The following is an 18,464-nucleotide window of genomic DNA, read 5'->3' as shown; positions in this document are numbered from 1 at the left end:
GATTCATAATTCTTAGTTTTTTTCCTCGAATCTTTCTCTAATAATAACATCAATCAATATAATGTTTCATATACATCATTCATTTCCATCTACCTCGATGTTTTTCAATCATCGTACATAAATGCTAGTTTAATCGAAGGTCTATCAGCATCAGTGCTCGTTATTGCTATTCAAGGCTTCCCATACGAGATATTGTTGCGGTTCGAAAAAACATTTTTATTTGTTCAAATGAAATACATTTCTCTGAATATGCTCAAAAAGTTTAAACATTGGCCTGATTTTTATAAACCGTTATCGATCTTTGAATGAGAGGTCACGAAAGGGGCACGGATAAGGATGGATGTTTGTACATCAACAGTCAACAAGGTTGAGACAAATGCCCTTCTAATAATTGTGTTTGCCCCTGCCTGCGTGAAATCAAATCTGCGATGTTTGCAGTACTATTGCGTCGTCGGTTCCCACTTGTGATTACGCAATACAACACTTTGCGTCGATACGTCGTCGCTGCGTTTCGTTCTAGTGGAAACCACGCTTTACAACGAAACGAAAAAAACCCGAATAATTCATAATTAATATCGCGCCATGCAGGTGATACATACATATGACTTAAAACTATTGACGAAAATAAATTATCGCTATTACAAAATTATTACTAATATATATATAAGTATGATATTCACTATCGTAGGTATTCATTGAATTGTCACTTCAAAGAACGCAATTTATTCGAAAGATTTGAAGAGCGATTTAACATTGTGCCTTTTTTTTTTATTTTGCACCATTTTTTACGATTAGTTCGCCTTTTGGCTTGAAGTCGTTGTTATCCACATAATTTATAATAGTTAATAGCAATATGATAAACATATTGATATTTTCATAAATTAATGACATTAATAAGGAATTTAATCTAAAAAGTGAAATACTTAGTCGTCCTGATCGATAAGGGTAACGGGTTTGAACTCACAGCTAAGTTTGGTTCCCACTAGTAGTAGTAGGAGAACGCAGCACAAGGACGTACATAAGGAAGCACACTGACTTAATTTGACCAGTCACAGGCGATGGATTATCCTGGCTATCACATGTCATCAGTCAATTACGTCGTTGCGTTGCGTTCTAGTAGGGAACCAACCAAGCTTAAAGTATACACTGCCTAATTTTGATTTCTTTTGAAATAAAAAATAAATGTGCGTCTATATTTAATACATGTCCTGCAGTAACTAGTATATCGATCATCATCACACAAATGTTACCAAAAGAACTAGCTGTTTAACCTCAAGTAAAATCGCATTTAGCTAATTAATAGTACTCTGCTGCCGTTCGCTTTTTGTTTATGAATCTGACACCGATTTCATAAAGTGTAACAAATTAATCATACTCGCACAACATTTCAGCGAATGACGTTATATTATTATTTTTTTTGATTTATTTAATTGATTGAATTCGATTATATTCGATCGTTATTGACCAAATAATAGCGTATAAAATAACCTATTAGTTAATTAATTTATTTTAATATTAAATAACTATTTATACCATGGAGGTAATAAATTAATATTTTTTACCTCCGTGTATTTTTAGTCCTACCGCCGTATCAAATTAATAATGGGTAAAAAGATGTTTGTTTACACAGTCGATGGTAATGAGGGCGCACTTCATTTCTAGAGGCGGAGGTAAAGTTCGGCGGCGGGGCGGCGGGCATTATAATTTTTGTTTCTAGGCGCGCCTGGGCCTAGAGAATGTTTGTGTAGTTTCTGGTTTTCTTGTTTCTTGTGATATGACCCTTTCAACACAAGAAAGTGACGAGGACAATCAATACGTTTTGATTGCCAAAATTGATAATGCCAAAAATATATCAAACGTCCTAAAAGCAATTTTGTGTAAAGATAAAGAAGTAAGTATATCTAGGCTTTAGGCCTCGTTGTAGGCTTAGGCCTACGTACGTACGTACTACGTAGACGATTGACAGGTACGAACGGTCGGGTAGACCCCAGGTACTAGCCTACTAGGCCTACGTGAACTTTTAATATTTATTTATAGATAGGCCTATTTTATAAATAGCCATAACAATGTCAATGCCCGGAATGGCATTTTAATCCTACAAAAATAATAATCTCTTCACTTCATCATTCAGTTTAAGTTAAGTCAGTTGCTTCTCTTACTTGTCAATCTTGTTTCCTTTTTTGTTGTTGTAGGCCTGCGCCTTGCCTAACCTAGGCCTAGGCCTAAATGTCCAAAATAGATTTATTAGTATTTTATTTTTGTAGCTGGCAACAGTATTTGCAACTGAGAATGGATTGAAAGTTACGGTTGAAGATTCCAAATGCGTTCAGGCAAATGCATTTTTACAAGCAACAATCTTTCAAAGTTACATCATTCGGGAAGAGTCGGCTACATTCAAGATTAGTCTCAATGTTTTACAGGTAAAAGTTGGACACAAGCACCACACTAACCTTGTATATTGATTTGTTAATCTACAGTGTAATGATATACCCAGAAGTATCTATAATCAATCAATCATATTCTTTATTGCAACTTGGATTAACAAATTGAAGTTTAGCAAATTAATATACATTTCTATATTATCCTCTCCTAAAAATGACTCATTCCACTAAAAAGTGAAGGAATATATAAAATTATAAGAAGCATTATTATTATTATTTTTATTTTTTTAGGATTGTTTGACCATATTTGGTGGTGGATCATCTCAAGGATCGAACCCAGCACTTAAGATTTGTTATGCTGGTTATGGAAGCCCACTATTGCTTATGTGAGTGTATTTACACAATCTCCAAGAATCCAGTGTGTCAAAATACGCTTTTACTGATTTTTCTGGCTTAATCCCAGTGTGAACACAAGAATGAGCTACACTTGTTATTCTATGGATAATTACAGTTGTGTTTTATTGTCATATTTATTTTAATTCTGTATAGGTTGGAAGAAAATGGAGTACTGACTGATTGTAGTATAAAAACATTGGAGTCAGATGAGACGCTAGATTTCAACTTTACAAGTGCAAATGTCATTAACAAAATTATTATGAAGGTCATTGTTTTACAATATGTCTTTGATTATTAAAAAAACTACTTTCTTCAAATATGTCAAATTAATCTAGTGCAGTTACTGCAATGTTTGTTGCAGTGACTGTGTATGCACCACACAGCGTATACAGCACATGAAAATTGCAAAAGCTATAGCCAGTGAAGTTCACTTCTAAATGGCAGAACTAAATCATACTTTATTGCAGTAAAAAAAAGTTACTACAGTAACTGCATTAAATAATTTTGGCATGGTCCCAAATTAATTCATATAATTAGATTTTTTGTATTAATTATTGCAGTATATTTGAATCTCTGTGTAATGTAAAACAATACTGTATTAGTAGGTTGTGGTGGGGGAAAAGGGTAGAATCGTTAAACAGATGACAAAGTTTTCAATTTTTGCATACTGTAATGTTCACTAGGGCATATAGACTCGAAAAATCTCTGTATCCAAAAAAAACAAACAGATTATGCTATGACAGGCAGCCAAAACAAAAAGATGGTCTATAACCAGTAGAGGTAGATCGTTCATTTTACTGTAAAAATGCTTTTATTACCTATGTTATGTCGTATTCAGATTAACAATTCTTATATTACAGTCAGAGTGTCTAAAAGAAGCTTTCCAAGAACTAGACATGACAAGTGAGGTACTAGAGATACTGTTGTCACCTGACAAGCCTCACTTCAGACTGACTACATACGGCGTGTCTGGAAGCGCTTTTGTAAGATTTCCTCAGTTTTTTTTACAAATGTTTGGCGCATAGCCAAGTTAGGAAAAAATCTCTAGCTTCATATATTCTTTACAGTTACCGTACATCCTCTGGTATAATCCCACCACCCCCTTCTCCTAGTAGAACACAATATCAGCCAAATTTGGGTGGTGGGACTATACGCGGGAAAACCCTGGTTCAGGACAAAAACAATTGATAAGTATTGTAAAAAACAAAAGAGGCCTATAGATCCAGACCAAATGTCAATACTGGGACTATACGTATGTCTATAAGACCGGGATATGCCTGTTTGTGAAATCAGACATAAAGTAAGGGGTGGGATTAGACCTGAAGTGGGATTACTGTATACCTGAGGATATACTGTACAGTGTTCTTATAAAGTTGTTTCAATCTTATTATTGTAGATTTGTGTATACATAAAGCATGCTATCCTGTATATTGAACAAATTGATAGTAATATACCTTAAGGAAGTATAGAAGCTTTTACACAGTTAGCAATATCCATTACTGAGTAAAATGTAGAAAAATATGCATTACATAATTGCATACACAACATAAAAATTCATAAGTTACGTGCAGTGTACTTGTGTGGTCACTTATGCCTTAATTAGCCAATGCTAAAAGTATGTTTAGTATTTGATAATAACTATAATATTTAAATTCCTCTTTCATAAATCAAAATGATGTCCTTCCTTCAGCTCAGTCAATAACAAAGTTTAAAAAATAATGTTTAAAAAAAAAGATAATTTACTACAGTATTATATCTTAACAAAATTTTATTTAAAAAAAAACACCTATTTCTGCTGTGTGAGTAATAGTTTTCAGTTTTTTAGGACGGTATATAAAGAAGAAGTGATGAGTACAAAAGATAAATTAATGCATGTGTGTAGCCCAGTATACACTGTTGCGTTCCTTATCTGTAGGCATAAAGCTCTGTCTACACTTCCTATAAAACTAATTTGACAAAAGAAAGTATGATGTACCCAAATATGGTAGTGATATGCTTAAATATGATATTAATATGACATCATCATGTCCATATATGGTCACATTTTTTGTTGCATAGTTTGATAGTGTAGACAGAGCTTAACTGTAGGTCATCCTCCGTCTACCATCTCGGTATAATATAATGTAACATTGACAATAATGTTATGTAGCTCATTAATAAAAATATAATACAGTTGTTGTATTGATATGTAATAAATAAAATAGCATTATAAATATAATGTAGGCAATTTCTTACATTTCAGTCAGATTTCCCAAGAGAGAGTGATCTGATAGAGTCATTTCAATGCACTCAGACTCAGAGCAATAGGTGAGTACAGATAAAGAATATAAAATAAACTGTACACGGTTCAAGCTTAAGTTCTGTCTACACTGTCAAACTTTATGTGTCAAAAAAGTTTGATGTGCCCAAATATGGTAGAACTATGCTTACATATGGTAGTGATATGACATCATCATGTCTATATATGGGCACATCACATTTTTTTGACACATAAAGTTTGATAGTGTAGACAAAGCTTCAAGTTCTGCCTACACTGTCAAACGTTATGTGACAAAAAATGTGATGTGCCCATATATGGACATGATGATGTCATATCAATACCGTATTTAAGCATATTACTACTATATATGGGCACAGAGCAATAGGTGAGTACAGATAAAGAATATAACATAAACTGTACACGGTTCAAGCTTAAGTTCTGCCTACACTGTCAAACGTTATGTGACAAAAAATGTGATGTGCCCATATATGAACATGATGATGTCATATCAATATCGTATTTAAGCATATCACTACTATATATGGGCACAGAGCAATAGGTGAGTACAGATAAAGAATGTAACATAAACTGTACACGGTTCTAGCTTAAGTTCTGCCTACACTGTCAAACGTTATGTGACAAAAAATGTGATGTGCCCATATATGGACATGATGATGTCATATCAATACCGTATTTAAGCATATCACTACTATATATGGGCACAGAGCAATAGGTGAGTACAGATAAAGAATATAAAATAAACTGTACACGGTTCAAGCTTAAGTTCTGCCTACACTGTCAAACGTTATGTGACAAAAAATGTGATGTGCCCATATATGGACATGATGATGTCATATCAATACCGTATTTAAGCATATCACTACTATATATGGGCACAGAGCAATAGGCGAGTACAGATAAAGAATATAACATAAACTGTACACGGTTCTAGCTTAAGTTCTGCCTACACTGTCAAACGTTATGTGACAAAAAAATGTGATGTGCCCATATATGGACATGATGATGTCATATCAATACCGTATTTAAGCATATCAATACCATAATATGGGCACAGAGCAATAGGCGAGTACAGATAAAGAATATAACATAAACTGTACACGGTTCTAGCTTAAGTTCTGCCTACACTGTCAAACGTTATATGACAAAAAAATGTGATGTGCCCATATATGGACATGATGATGTCATATCAATACCGTATTTAAGCATATCACTACTATATATGGGCACAGAGCAATAGGTGAGTGCAGATAAAGACCTTCAAATAAGCTTTACACGGTTCAGACTTAGTTATTGACTTAACCAAGTTAGTGATAAGTTTACCCATTAAACCAACTTAAACAGGTAAATGGGTAATTCTTAACCGTAAGCCTAAACCTCAAAGTAGTTTTTAAAAAAAAGTGTGATGTGCCCAAATATGGTAGTGATATGCCCAAATATGGTAGTGATATGACATCATCATGTCCACACCACATTGCGTAAATTGTTACAACTTGTAACAAGTTGTTACCAGGTTTGATCTCCTGATTTATTACACGTTTTCATACACGCATAAGTGAACCGTGAGAAATCTTGGTAGAAAGCATAGTTGCTAAAAATACTAAGCTTTATTAGACCATTATCTTAATAAAATGATAACAGAAATTCTTCTTACTCTGATTGGTCACTTTAATACCAGAGCAATATACATGTGCACATTAACATCTAAACAAACAAAAAAACAGGCCTCTCATCAGTTTTTATCTGGAGATTTTCCTCAAAAAGAAACTTGGTTACAAGTTGTTACTTTTTGCAGGTGTGAAAAGGGTTTAAGTCTGAACATTGTTGAATGCATGCAGAAAAACATGTTTTCGTGTATACCTAGCTAGAAATCTTGTTTTAATCTTTTTATGTACCACCACCACCTGCTGGCTTTTTGATTATTTTTTAAAGTTTATAGTTATGACACGCCATGTGTGCCAAAATATTTGTTTACGAATAATATAAGCTGAATCTAGATTAACCTATAGCATACATGTTGAAAAAGGTTTAGTTGTCTGTTGCATAGACAATTTCAATAAATTGAGATAATGTAAAGAATTAATACCATCAAAGAATCTCAGTTACCATTAATTATCACATTAAATTACTCTATCCTTAATCTAAAACTATTTCTCACTAATCTAAAACTATTTCTTACACCGTGTTACAACCAAAATCTTGATTTCCATTACAGGACTTTAGTGGTTACTTAATATGCCATTGCTTTATGCTATAAAGTACTTGTTAATGTAAAACCAAAGACAAATCAGATTACAATTGTCAAAGTCATAGAGTTGAAACAATATATCTGCTTTATATCCGTAGGTTTATGGGTACAGAGTAAATTGCAATGCAGTTTATAGTGTAAATTAACCTCACTCACTTCAACAAATCCGATGTTTCCTTTTCTTCTTCTTTAGGAGCAAACTTCATAGTTGAAGGCTACTGCTCCACTGGCTATAATAGCAATTGTTATGCATACAGTAGGTGGTGTGCATTGCATACAAAATTAAAAATAATAGTTTTAAAATTTAACAGTTATGTACAATCCCTTTCGCCTACAGTAGTCTCGAAGAGCTTCCCATCCTTTAAATATAAAGATCATTTTAGCAATGGGTGGGATATAAATTATTTATGTATGTATATGTGTTTGTGTGTAGATTATTTTCCATCCCCACACGGGCCCCACACTCTTGTGTGAGTGTATGTGTGCACTTATTATCATCAGTTACGCCTTTCATCTCGTCATTGAGACAATGATGTCTTCCATACCATTTTCCTCTATTATGTGCAGGATTGTTTTCTTAAGTTTTCTATTTCCTTTTGAACTTCGTGATCGGTATAGATTTTGATCTTCCTAGTGTACTTTATATCAATTAATTGTTGTTTTTTTAAAATCTTAAATGAAGCTTATCGAGTTACTCCATCATGTCAACAACCTTACATGAATTATCAAATAAATTGATATACTGTAGTTGAAAATATTCCTCAGGCTTTTTTTACAATGACAAACAGTGGATAGCAATTCATAGTAGAACATTTTCCCAAGGCTATACTCAGTAGGGATAACTGCTTTCACGCATGAGTAAATTTCTTGTGAATAATAATATATACATCATTACATATATATTTTGTCTGTATAACCATTTCCTCTACCCAAGTAGAGTTATGTATTCAAAGAAAATCAAAGGCCGATTTTAGCAGGTCAATAACTTGAAGAGCAAAGTCTTAAAAAAATGAAATTCGCAGAAAAAAGGAATTTATAGGGTGATCAATTACATAAAGGTATCTTGTGACGTTAACGCTATTAATTGTGTTGTAGGAAATAAATGCTGTGTCAGTGTGTAGTACATTTTTCTCCTCCATGAGTATACAAACATTAAGTTCTGTCTACACTATCAAACTTTGTGACAAAAACGTGTGATGTGCCCATATATGGACACGATGATGTCATATCATTACCATATTTAAGCATATTTGGGCACATCACACTTTTTTTGTCTAGTTTGATCGTGTAGACAGAGCTTTAATTATTTCAATCAAGTGGGCTAAACAAATATTAGTTTTTTATATTAGTTTTAATGGAATTAAAGTTTAATGAACTAGTTATTTGTAAGTGCAAATCAATTCTTATGATCCTCCTAACAAAATCAGAATAGAGACAGACAGAGAAAAATCGGCAGAGGGCGCTGCAACCCATAGCCATAAGATCAGGAAAGGTTCTAGGCACTTCATCTTTATCATTTTGGTGGTAGAATAAGTTTTCTCAGATAGAGTTTAACTGGAGGACCAGTGGGTTTGTCAACCTAACCTAAAGCCTTGTCTACACTGTCAAACTTTATGTGACAAAAAAATGTGATGTGCCCATATGGATATGATGCAGACAAAGCTTTGGCCAGTGCATGTTTCAGAAGAGTAGGAGGTACCCCAGTGTTCCAATACATCACAGCCCTGTCAAAAGGATGGCTAAACGAGTGGCGATCCATACAAAATGATTCAGAATACGTCCATTTCTTAAGCTCTGTCTACACTATCAAACTAGTTTGACTAAAAAAAGTGTGATGCGCTCAAATATGGTAGTGACATACCCAAATATGGTAGTGATATGACATCATCATGTCCATATATGGGCACATCACAAGGCTTTACTATATAAATTAGTTTAATGATGTAATATAATTCTTATGTAAAAATATTTTCACCACATATTTTAGATACAAATTGACATTACTAAAGCCGTCTGTTAAAGCATTAATGGTTTCGTGTAAAGTGTCAATCCAAACAGACCATCGTGGCTTTCTGTCGCTGCAGTACATGATACAAAATGATGATGGCCAAATCTCATTTGTTGAATATTATGTAAGTATTAATTAATATTATTAAGACCACTCTTTAAAATCATGTTATAATGCACAGTTATTTGTGCCATAAAAGGCTTAAGCTCTGTCTACACCATCAAACCATATATGGGCACATCACATTTGTTGTCACATCACATTTGTTGTCACATAAAGTTGATAGTACTGTATAGACAAAGCTTAAGAGGGTAACCCTTCGAGTTTAGCCCAGAGGGTTAACATTTGAAAGGTATCAATGTTTCACAATGTACATGACGATCTGAATAAAATAATAATCATTTTGTTTTAATAAATTGTCAATTACTTTTATTTTCAGTGTGCCCCTGATGAAGAGAGTGTTGAAGATGACTGAAAATGAAGATTATTTTTATGTGGAGAGGTATCTTCATTTGGCCAGAGGACATTAACATGCAGATTCTTAATTGGAGCTTTTCATTAAAGATCCATGAAATAGAATGAATTGTAATTGTATGCGGTTATTGCATATACTTTATACAGTGTTAGCCACACAATTTGATAGTATACTCAGTGGTGTACCACAGTGGCCACTCTTAGGGGGGGGGGGGGGGGGCATCAAATGCTGGGGCGTTGCATTGAACTGCTCATGCTCTGAGGCCCCTGGGTTTAGCTCTCATAGCTATACTATACAATAATACTGATTTTGATAGATTTTCCTGTTATGTTACACAAGCAAATATTGAAATTTGTGCCAATTCATCAAAGAAGATGACAAACAGATTAGACGACGATTACACAGTAAATATGTTGTAATGAATTGCTATATTGCAATCAAACAATGTACTTTATAATCACACTTTCCGAGTAATTCAGCTTATGTTATGAATAATGTGGTAATGTTGCAAATCTGTATAAGCGCCGATCATTATGAATAAAAGTTTAATATGTACCTAACCATGATAAGTGAGGCTGGGCATGATGAACATTTCTGAATTTATTAGCTGTAAAATTCTTAAGGTGATTAAATTTATTTCCACAATACACAATAACATACAGGATAATAAATACAATGAAGAACCATGAGTGATTCCGAACTAGATGGTGGGGATCTTTAAGGGGAGGAAGACCTGCACTCACAAGTCAACAATCATCCCACCTTTCTCATCCATTTTCGAGCACTGGCCACCATGGCCACTCGTGGGGGTGGCGACTTTCACAGCCGTTCCGGGATCCGACACGGGGAGGAAGCCTCCACCGTGCGCATTCAGACACACATTTTTGAGAGATTGATCTAATACAGGCCCCGTCCCACACCCATGTGTCGATTGGGCTGCACCCGACACACATTGTAACGGCGCGAGAGTTTCAGGGGTTGGTCTAGAACCTGAGGGTTTGGGCACTGGGAGAGGTAATGCTGGACCATTACCGACTAGCCCCGACGACAAGATCAGCTCCTAGAGCGGATCTTGCGGGAGTGTTTCTGTCCCATGCCCCTGACAGACCCGATCTCCTTCGCTGGTGGTTACACAGTATTCTTGTATACAACATAAGGAGAAAAGACTATTTCTTTTTTCAAATTATTTATTAAAAGTACTTTTAACAACCACCATACTTGGTATAACTTTGCAGTGAGTGTTTGTTTAAACCCGAGACAACATTGTCTCCGCTCAAACTTATTGTTATATTGATAACACAGCTACTAATACTAAAAAATATTGCATTACCATTGACTGGGTGGTGTACATAAATAAACAACAATGTTTAAAAAAATAATTTATGGGCATTTAAAAGAAGCAAATGATCTTAATAATATATTCTAGGTTGCCCTTGTTATTGTTTATTATTAATTAAAAATGATAGTATTTTTGCTTTTTTCCTTCCCCTAATAATTAAGCCTTATTTTGAACTTCTATAGGCTAGCAGTTAGCCAAGCAGTGTTTATATTTAACAGTTACACATTTTAATTACTGTGTATGACCAAGTAATATTCCCATAGAGATTGTGTATGAAAATTATGGGGTGGGAAAACACAGTTTTTTATATAAATAATAGTACTACTAATTAAGCCTTATTTAGAACTTATTTAGGACAGCATTTAGCCAAGCCTAGCAGTGTTTATATTAAACAGGTACTGTACACATTTTAGTTACTGTGTATAATAATAATAAGTTTAGTCCCATGAAGCTTCTGTATGATATAGGGATATTATAATATTTCTATGATGAAATTTAGTGAAAATTAGGGAGTGGGAATTATATTCCAGTATGGGCTTATACTATGTTTATATACGGTAATTGGAAAACAAATATTTAAAAAAATGATACACCGATCATAAATGTAGATGAAAGACGTCTTTACCTAACTTAAGTACATGTTCAATGTAAATACCCCGAGATGAGCAGTAAAGCTTCACAATCTTATAATACAGTACAAAACAAATGAGACACCAAAACACACATTTTCACATAAATCAAAGGCAATTGAAAGTGTGAGGCAGTGGTAATGTTAAGTTAAGCCAAAAACAATTCTGCTACAAATAATGTTAATAATATTTAAAGAATTTTACTTAAAATAAATATTTAAATCTTAAAAAAAGTGATTAGTAAACCGGAATAAACCATTTAAACCTAAGGTAAGAATTGGAATTTGCTACAAAAGCAATGTTAAATTACTCCAAAGTTAGAACGTTTTGTCCCAAATTGTCCCCTTAATAGCGTTCTACTGTATATACTTGACTGTAGCAGTCAAATTTACCAGAAATACCAAAACCTTATTGTTAAAATTTCACCAGTTTTTTAGCTACCAAGAAGTATCATGCTGGTCATTTATTTGACCTTAAATATTTTTCCCTGAAACATGGAAATATTTTGTTTATCTTAAGGCCGTAGCAAAGGTTAAACACATGAGCCAAAGATGCTTTAAATATAATTATTAATATAAAATATAACAATCTCTGCTGGGGAATTGAAGTGGGTAGTGAAAATTTCAGATGAGGCGAGTACCACAACTGCCTCATACTGGCTACGGCCATGACTCTTCTAGGGAAAATGTAAATTACCCTGAAATTGTAGCTGTTATTTAAACAAAACAAAAAATGTATGCATAAATCCAGGGATAGTATTAATATGACCCAAACAAATAAAAACACTGTTATCGTCATCATAATCTTTATACTAGTGACTTTGCATGACTCGTATTCCATAAATTAGACGCATCACACTTTTAGAATTTGATGTTTAGGCCTATCACGCAGCTGCTCAGTAGGAATTCTGTTTATGTTTTTGAAATACCTTAGTCTTTTAGACATTTTAATTAAATAATTAAAGCTGTTTTATAAAAACAAATCTTAATACAATAATTGTTTAATAATTAAAATTAATTTTCCCTCCGGAATTTTCCTCTAATAAAAAAAAATTTACCCCAAAAATTGTGTTTTTAATGAGGATGTTAGTTTATATTAAATAAACGAAATAAAACAAACAAAATATAAAAATGGTTAATTTGCATACATTTTCCGTTGCACTGTACGAAAAAATATATGAATATTGATATGAGTATGATTTCAAGGTGGGAGATCTAATTAAAAAAAAAAAACCAACAAATGATATTTCCAAGTTTCAATGAATTTCCTCCGCTTAAAGGAGTCACATACAGTATTTAAAATTTTGGTTTTTATCAAATACAACAAATATAAAGACGAACACTTACATAAATCTGGTCTCAAAGTCGACACAGACAAAACAACGAAGGAATGAAAAGACCAATTGCAATTAAAATGGGAAAAAGAAGACTACTTTCGTTTGATGAATAAGGATCTACTGTTTTTGGACCTGAGGGTATGTTTGAAGGAATTTTAATATTTTGTTTTCTTTCTTCTGTTCTTTCATCATCATCTTCATCCTCATCGTCGTCAAATGAGTCTAAATTGTCTTCTTTTCCTGGTATGGGGGGCAGCTTGGGCACATCTGAAAAACAAAGGTATTGCAACAAAGTTTAATTTTGTTAATGGTCAACCAATTTTCAGTGCTGTATCTCCACATATGACAATATTTGTCTAGGTATCATAGGCAAATGCCATAATACTGCACACATGTTCCGCCTGTATCATTGAAGTATCTATGATACAGGTGTCACATGCAACGCCTGCATAATAGAAGGTTAGCATCTATGATACAGTATCACATGTGAAAACACATGAGATGGTGTATCACAGAATTTGCCTGGATACATTTATGTAAAGTACAGAGAATTGGCTGTAATGGTTCATGTCATTGTCTCGTGATAGTTTATTATTTCTTACAATATATGCTTGAACGGTTTTGGCATATAATTCTTTAGATTTATCTGTTTTTCTTTTAGCAATAACACAATACAAATGTGCAATGAGGTCTTTATTAATGCATTATGGTAGTCACATGATCACTAAGTAACTCTCATATCTCTCTATAACTGCCCGGTCACATGATTTGATTATTTCATGTCATTATTTGTACTTTAATACTCACCATCCTCCGTTCCTTTCATTACGACGATTGCATTAATTTTAGGGTTATCATAGATGCCCTAAAAGGAAAAAATACATTGTAATTTGTAAAAAAAAAAATGGTCAAAATAGCTGTTTAATATAATTAGTTATCAATACAAAGCAATGGAGAAAATCCTCCATAAATTGCCAATAAACCAGACAATAAGAGAATGCAGACAAAGAAGTAAAGCTCTGTCTACAGAATCAAACAAGTTTGACAAAAAAGGTGTGATGTGCCCAAATATGGTGGTCATATGCCTAAATATGGTAGTGACATCATCGTGTCCATATACGGTGGTCCCACCACATTTTTTTGTCACTTAAAGTTTGATAGTGTAGACAAAGCTTTACATTCAAGAGTCAAAGTATTTATCCTAAAATGGGATAATTAAAATGATAATGACATTTCAATCAATTAATTTGAAGAATAGAGAACCTGAAACGAAGAGTCTATAGAAGGATTACACACTTCAATGAACACATTCTTTCCATTGAAAAAAATCATGGAATTAGTAACTCTTCTGTGGACAAATTGAATGTTAGTGTGTACTAAAGTACACTGTGGCGATGGTGTAAGAGGGTGCAAGGTACAGTTTAATTCTGAAAAAAAACCATTGAGAAGAAAATTAACTAAAATAATATTATGTTTTATTTTTAAAATATATAGGCCTTACAGTGTTTTAATCTTATAATCTGCATAATTTTGTTTATGTATCGAGGATTCAACAAATCAAATCGAAAGTCAAACAATTAAATGAACTAAATACTTTTATGGAAAGAAACAAAAACAATATGAAACCAAGTAATGTTGATTATTGATACTGTGAAATGTTATTACTATTGTTATGTTTAAACGTGCAACAAAGACTACAACACCACAACACTACAAGACAACATACTCTCTTTGCTTTTCTTCCTTATATCTATATTTTTTAAATTTATACTAACAAATATCTTTTTATTAATATAATAATAATAATAATAATATATCAAATATTTAAAAAATATTTATCGCATAATATACAATCTACGATAATTTAATTAATTGATATAAAAAATCATTATACCCAACTACTATCTCCGTTTCCTTAGGCAGAACATCATTTTAATAAAAGAACAAATCACACATTTACACTAATCAAACATCGTATACTCTATATCTAACAATTTTCTCAATCTTCTATCGACTAAAGCCGAAGTATAGTCGTTATCTCGGGACCGTTCTATGGCCACCACCAGGTAGGCTTACTTCATCAAGGCTTCTATGAATGGATGTACTGGTTGGGAGCAGAAAAACTAGTAGACCATACCCAGTACCGTTTTAATTACGATCAATCGGGAAATTACCTCACGACATAACAATCAATTATAACAATGTATACTGTTGTATTGTTAGGGTTTTAGGTTCTTCTTTAAAGAGAGAAGCCTAGATTAGTGATACAGTAGCTCACTGCTTTCCTCTACAGTAAACTACAAAATATAGCAAAAGTCCAACAATAAAAATTATACACATTTTAAATATAAATTTAATTACACAAACCAAAACTGATGTTTGTAGTAGTTACCGCTTACAAGGACAAACCGACATTTTCCTCTTGACTTCTCAAAATTGAATGATGAGGTATGGATAGGCGTACTTGACATTACCACAGTCTTGGAAATGTGGATTTATTATTTTTCGAGTTATGTTCTCCTTTGGAGGTGAAAGGCCTTTGTCGGTTTATTCAGATAAGCTAGGCACGAATAGACTACATACCTTAACAAATTCGACTGAAAGTGAGCTTCCAATCGTTGAAGCTTCCCCCTTCACTGTTAATTTACCCTTGCTTACTGAGAATGGAATGATTTCATCGTGTGCAGTACCTCTGCCAACCTTGTTGTAAATATCTAGATCTGTCACAATATTATGTTGTCCATTCATTCGAACGTTAAACACCTGTTGAAAAATAAAAAAACAATTAAGCCAATCAAAAACCTATTTCGAAAAAAAGTGGGTAATTTTGAACTATCATAATAGTTATTAACTTTCACCAAAAATTAGTCGAAAAAAAATGTTTTGGTTCAAAAAATAACTTTGACTTCCAGTCAAAGTTTTTGATCAAAACATATCTCATAATGCAATGCGCTTGTTTGGCTACTCTGTATGCATAATCATAAAACTTCCTCGCGATCTGTGTGAAAACACCTTCTTAACTGTTACAAGTTGTAAACAATCCTAATTAGCATCATGCCTAATGTATACTCATGGTTTGAAATCTTTGTTTACTTTCGCTCGCGACTATTTTCCAGACGAAATGTAATCAAATAAATTTAGCTGTTAATTACGTAAAATTGTTGTTTTTGGCTTGAATTTTCGACTTCAAGTGAATAACTTTAATATTACTGTACTTTGATGTGGCCAATTAAAATTTAGTATATTTTGACCTTCATTTTTTTGTGTTTCAAGGGACAATACATCTTTAACAATCATACTGTTGTTAATAAATAATAAGTTGACATTATGAGTTCAATATCTTGGCCGTAAGCTATATTGATATTTAACAAGATCTGTAAATATACTGGTATTGTTTGTTAATTATACCAGTCTTAAAATTCTAATTAATCTGTTCATTCTAAAGCGCTGTCTACACTATCAAACTTTATGTTACAAAACAATGCATATTTGGGCATATCACTACCATATTTGGGCACATCACTACCATATTTGGGCACATCACTACCATATTTGGGCACATCACTACCATATTTGGGCACATCACTACCATATTTGGGCACATCACACTTTTTGTCAAACTAGTTTGATATTATTGATACAGAGCTTTAGAACAAATTCATCATCGAAAACAAAGCTAATTTCTACTGTAATTTGTGTAACATTATCTGCAGCTGAAATATTAATTAACTAATTAGATCAACTGTATTACAGTTCAGTTTACTATCCTAGTTAATTATTGAATCTATTTATTATTTTATTTGAACAATTGAACAACAAGAGATTAAATTATAAAGCTGTCAACCTATTCAGGTTATCAAAAGATTGCAAATGTTTGAACAAATTGAAAATAAACAGAAATGTATTTGAATAAATTAATTCTCATTTGAAATATTAAAATTAACTATTTAAAAATGTTTTAAAAATCCCATTTTCATATTGTTTGTTTTCTAAGACACAAACAAGTTAATTTAAGTTTTTTTCTGAAAAGTAATATCATGTTATAACTTAAATAGATTAATTGATATATAACATAAAACATATGGATGAAATGTACTATGAATCAACAGTCGACAGGGAGTGTTATTGCAATGATTGAGTGATTTAACAGGGAAGTAAATTGATAATTAATATTGTCTACATTAAGATGGCATATTTAATTTTATATTTTAATTTTACAGCATGATTGTAAATTACTAGAATATAATTGTATTGCAAATAAATGAACTTTAAATTATTTTGTTACAATATATTTTTTTAACTGTAGCTGTGTTAAAACATAAAAGAAAATAATACAATTGTTATTAATCAATAATAATAAAACAAAGATTAAAATATGTTACCATACTTCTATTTACTTTTATACTGTAATACAATTTGATACTGTAAGATGCCTATAATATTGTATTGGGAGAAAGAGGACTCACATAGGCCTACATGAAACCGATTTTCCACTAGACGAATTTGTTCATGCGAATCGAAAGCGCCAGCTTGTACGCATGCGTATTCATGTTTCCATCTTCCAAATCCTTCTCTATGCATGCGTATAAGCTAACGCCTTCGATTCGCGCAAACAAATTCGCCTAGTGGAAAATCACCTTTAAAGAGCTGCTAAGTAATATTAATAAAAAGGTATACTTACTTTTATATACAGTAGAGTAGTAGTAAAATAGGCCTAGTATAATTTTTATATATAAATTAATATTTATTATTATTATTTTTGTATTATTTACCTTTTGCATTGATGCTGCAAAATAAACTTCACAAAACTTTAAAATAAGAACATAACGGCCATCCTCTTTTAGAGGAATATCATAGCCAAATGTTTCATCGTGGTATCGCTCTGTTTGATACAAAATCATATCTTCAGGCCTCACTCGACTTATCTGCATATTTCTACCGTAGTCCGACACTATACCGGTTGAGAGCGTGTCTTCGTTGTATCGAATACCATTCTCATCTGTGTGAGCCTGGCCTCCAGAATTTACTGCAAATATTACCTTTCCTATAGCTAAAACCTGACATAATAATAAACATTGCAACAATATGCAAAACATTATTTGCATATTATGACCCATCTTACAAATATAATAAACAAAATTAACAAGATAACAGTGAGTGTTTACGTCGAGAAATCCACCGGTCGGTCGCGAATCAGATTAGGCCACACAACACATGTAAGGTTAAAGGTGAAATAAACAATTGAACAAGTTTTAACTTATAAAAGATAAGAACCAATATTTATATGCTACTTAAACTAATTTATAAAGATAATAAAAATATAAATCAAATACAAAATTATTTTATAAAAATTCTTGAAATCTAGGCCCTAGAT

General features: G+C 32.6%; 2 protein-coding genes across 3 annotated transcripts; one reads left to right on the top strand and one right to left on the bottom strand.

Annotated features, from left to right (window-relative positions):
* The first annotated feature begins 1,723 nt into the window (after positions 1-1,723).
* On the top strand, positions 1,724-9,995 carry LOC140045345 (cell cycle checkpoint protein RAD1-like). 2 transcript variants are annotated; one of them, XM_072090200.1, is made up of 8 exons: positions 1,724-1,891; positions 2,265-2,420; positions 2,673-2,767; positions 2,931-3,042; positions 3,638-3,760; positions 5,020-5,084; positions 9,291-9,435; positions 9,751-9,995. In XM_072090200.1, the coding sequence occupies exons 1-8, from the start codon at positions 1,775-1,777 to the stop codon at positions 9,784-9,786; spliced, it is 849 nt and encodes a 282-aa protein (XP_071946301.1). In that variant the 5' UTR covers positions 1,724-1,774; the 3' UTR covers positions 9,787-9,995. The 2 variants fall into 2 exon arrangements, with proteins under 2 accessions (XP_071946301.1, XP_071946302.1); XM_072090201.1 differs by lacking the exon at positions 9,291-9,435.
* Positions 9,996-10,955: 960 nt separating this feature from the next.
* LOC140045346 (malectin-A-like) lies at positions 10,956-18,284 on the bottom strand. Its single transcript, XM_072090202.1, has 4 exons — positions 17,863-18,284; positions 15,674-15,853; positions 13,898-13,955; positions 10,956-13,357 (listed from the first exon to the last, which is right to left on the bottom strand). The coding sequence occupies exons 1-4, from the start codon at positions 18,205-18,207 to the stop codon at positions 13,113-13,115; spliced, it is 828 nt and encodes a 275-aa protein (XP_071946303.1). The 5' UTR covers positions 18,208-18,284; the 3' UTR covers positions 10,956-13,112.
* Positions 18,285-18,464: the final 180 nt, after the last annotated feature.

The sequence above is a fragment of the Antedon mediterranea genome, chromosome 3 (genome assembly GCF_964355755.1).
Source record: "Antedon mediterranea chromosome 3, ecAntMedi1.1, whole genome shotgun sequence".
Taxonomy (NCBI): Eukaryota; Metazoa; Echinodermata; class Crinoidea; order Comatulida; family Antedonidae; genus Antedon; species Antedon mediterranea.
The sequence above is the reverse complement of the archived record's forward strand: the minus strand, read 5'-3'. Positions and strand labels throughout refer to the sequence as shown.

Bases quoted from the DNA above. Each gene is read 5' to 3' on its own strand.
- LOC140045346 (XM_072090202.1), bottom strand. From the start codon at position 18,207: ATGGGTCATAATATGCAAATAATGTTTTGCATATTGTTGCAATGTTTA. The intron at 15,854-17,862 runs GTAAATAATACA...ATTTTTCAACAG, and splicing joins TTGCAGCATCAATGCAAAAG to GTGTTTAACGTTCGAATGAA. The intron at 13,358-13,897 runs GTGAGTATTAAA...TTTGTTTTTCAG, and splicing joins AATGAAAGGAACGGAGGATG to ATGTGCCCAAGCTGCCCCCC.
- LOC140045345 (XM_072090200.1), top strand. From the start codon at position 1,775: ATGACCCTTTCAACACAAGAAAGTGACGAGGACAATCAATACGTTTTG. The intron at 3,043-3,637 runs GTCATTGTTTTA...CTTATATTACAG, and splicing joins TTAACAAAATTATTATGAAG to TCAGAGTGTCTAAAAGAAGC. The intron at 3,761-5,019 runs GTAAGATTTCCT...CTTACATTTCAG, and splicing joins GCGTGTCTGGAAGCGCTTTT to TCAGATTTCCCAAGAGAGAG.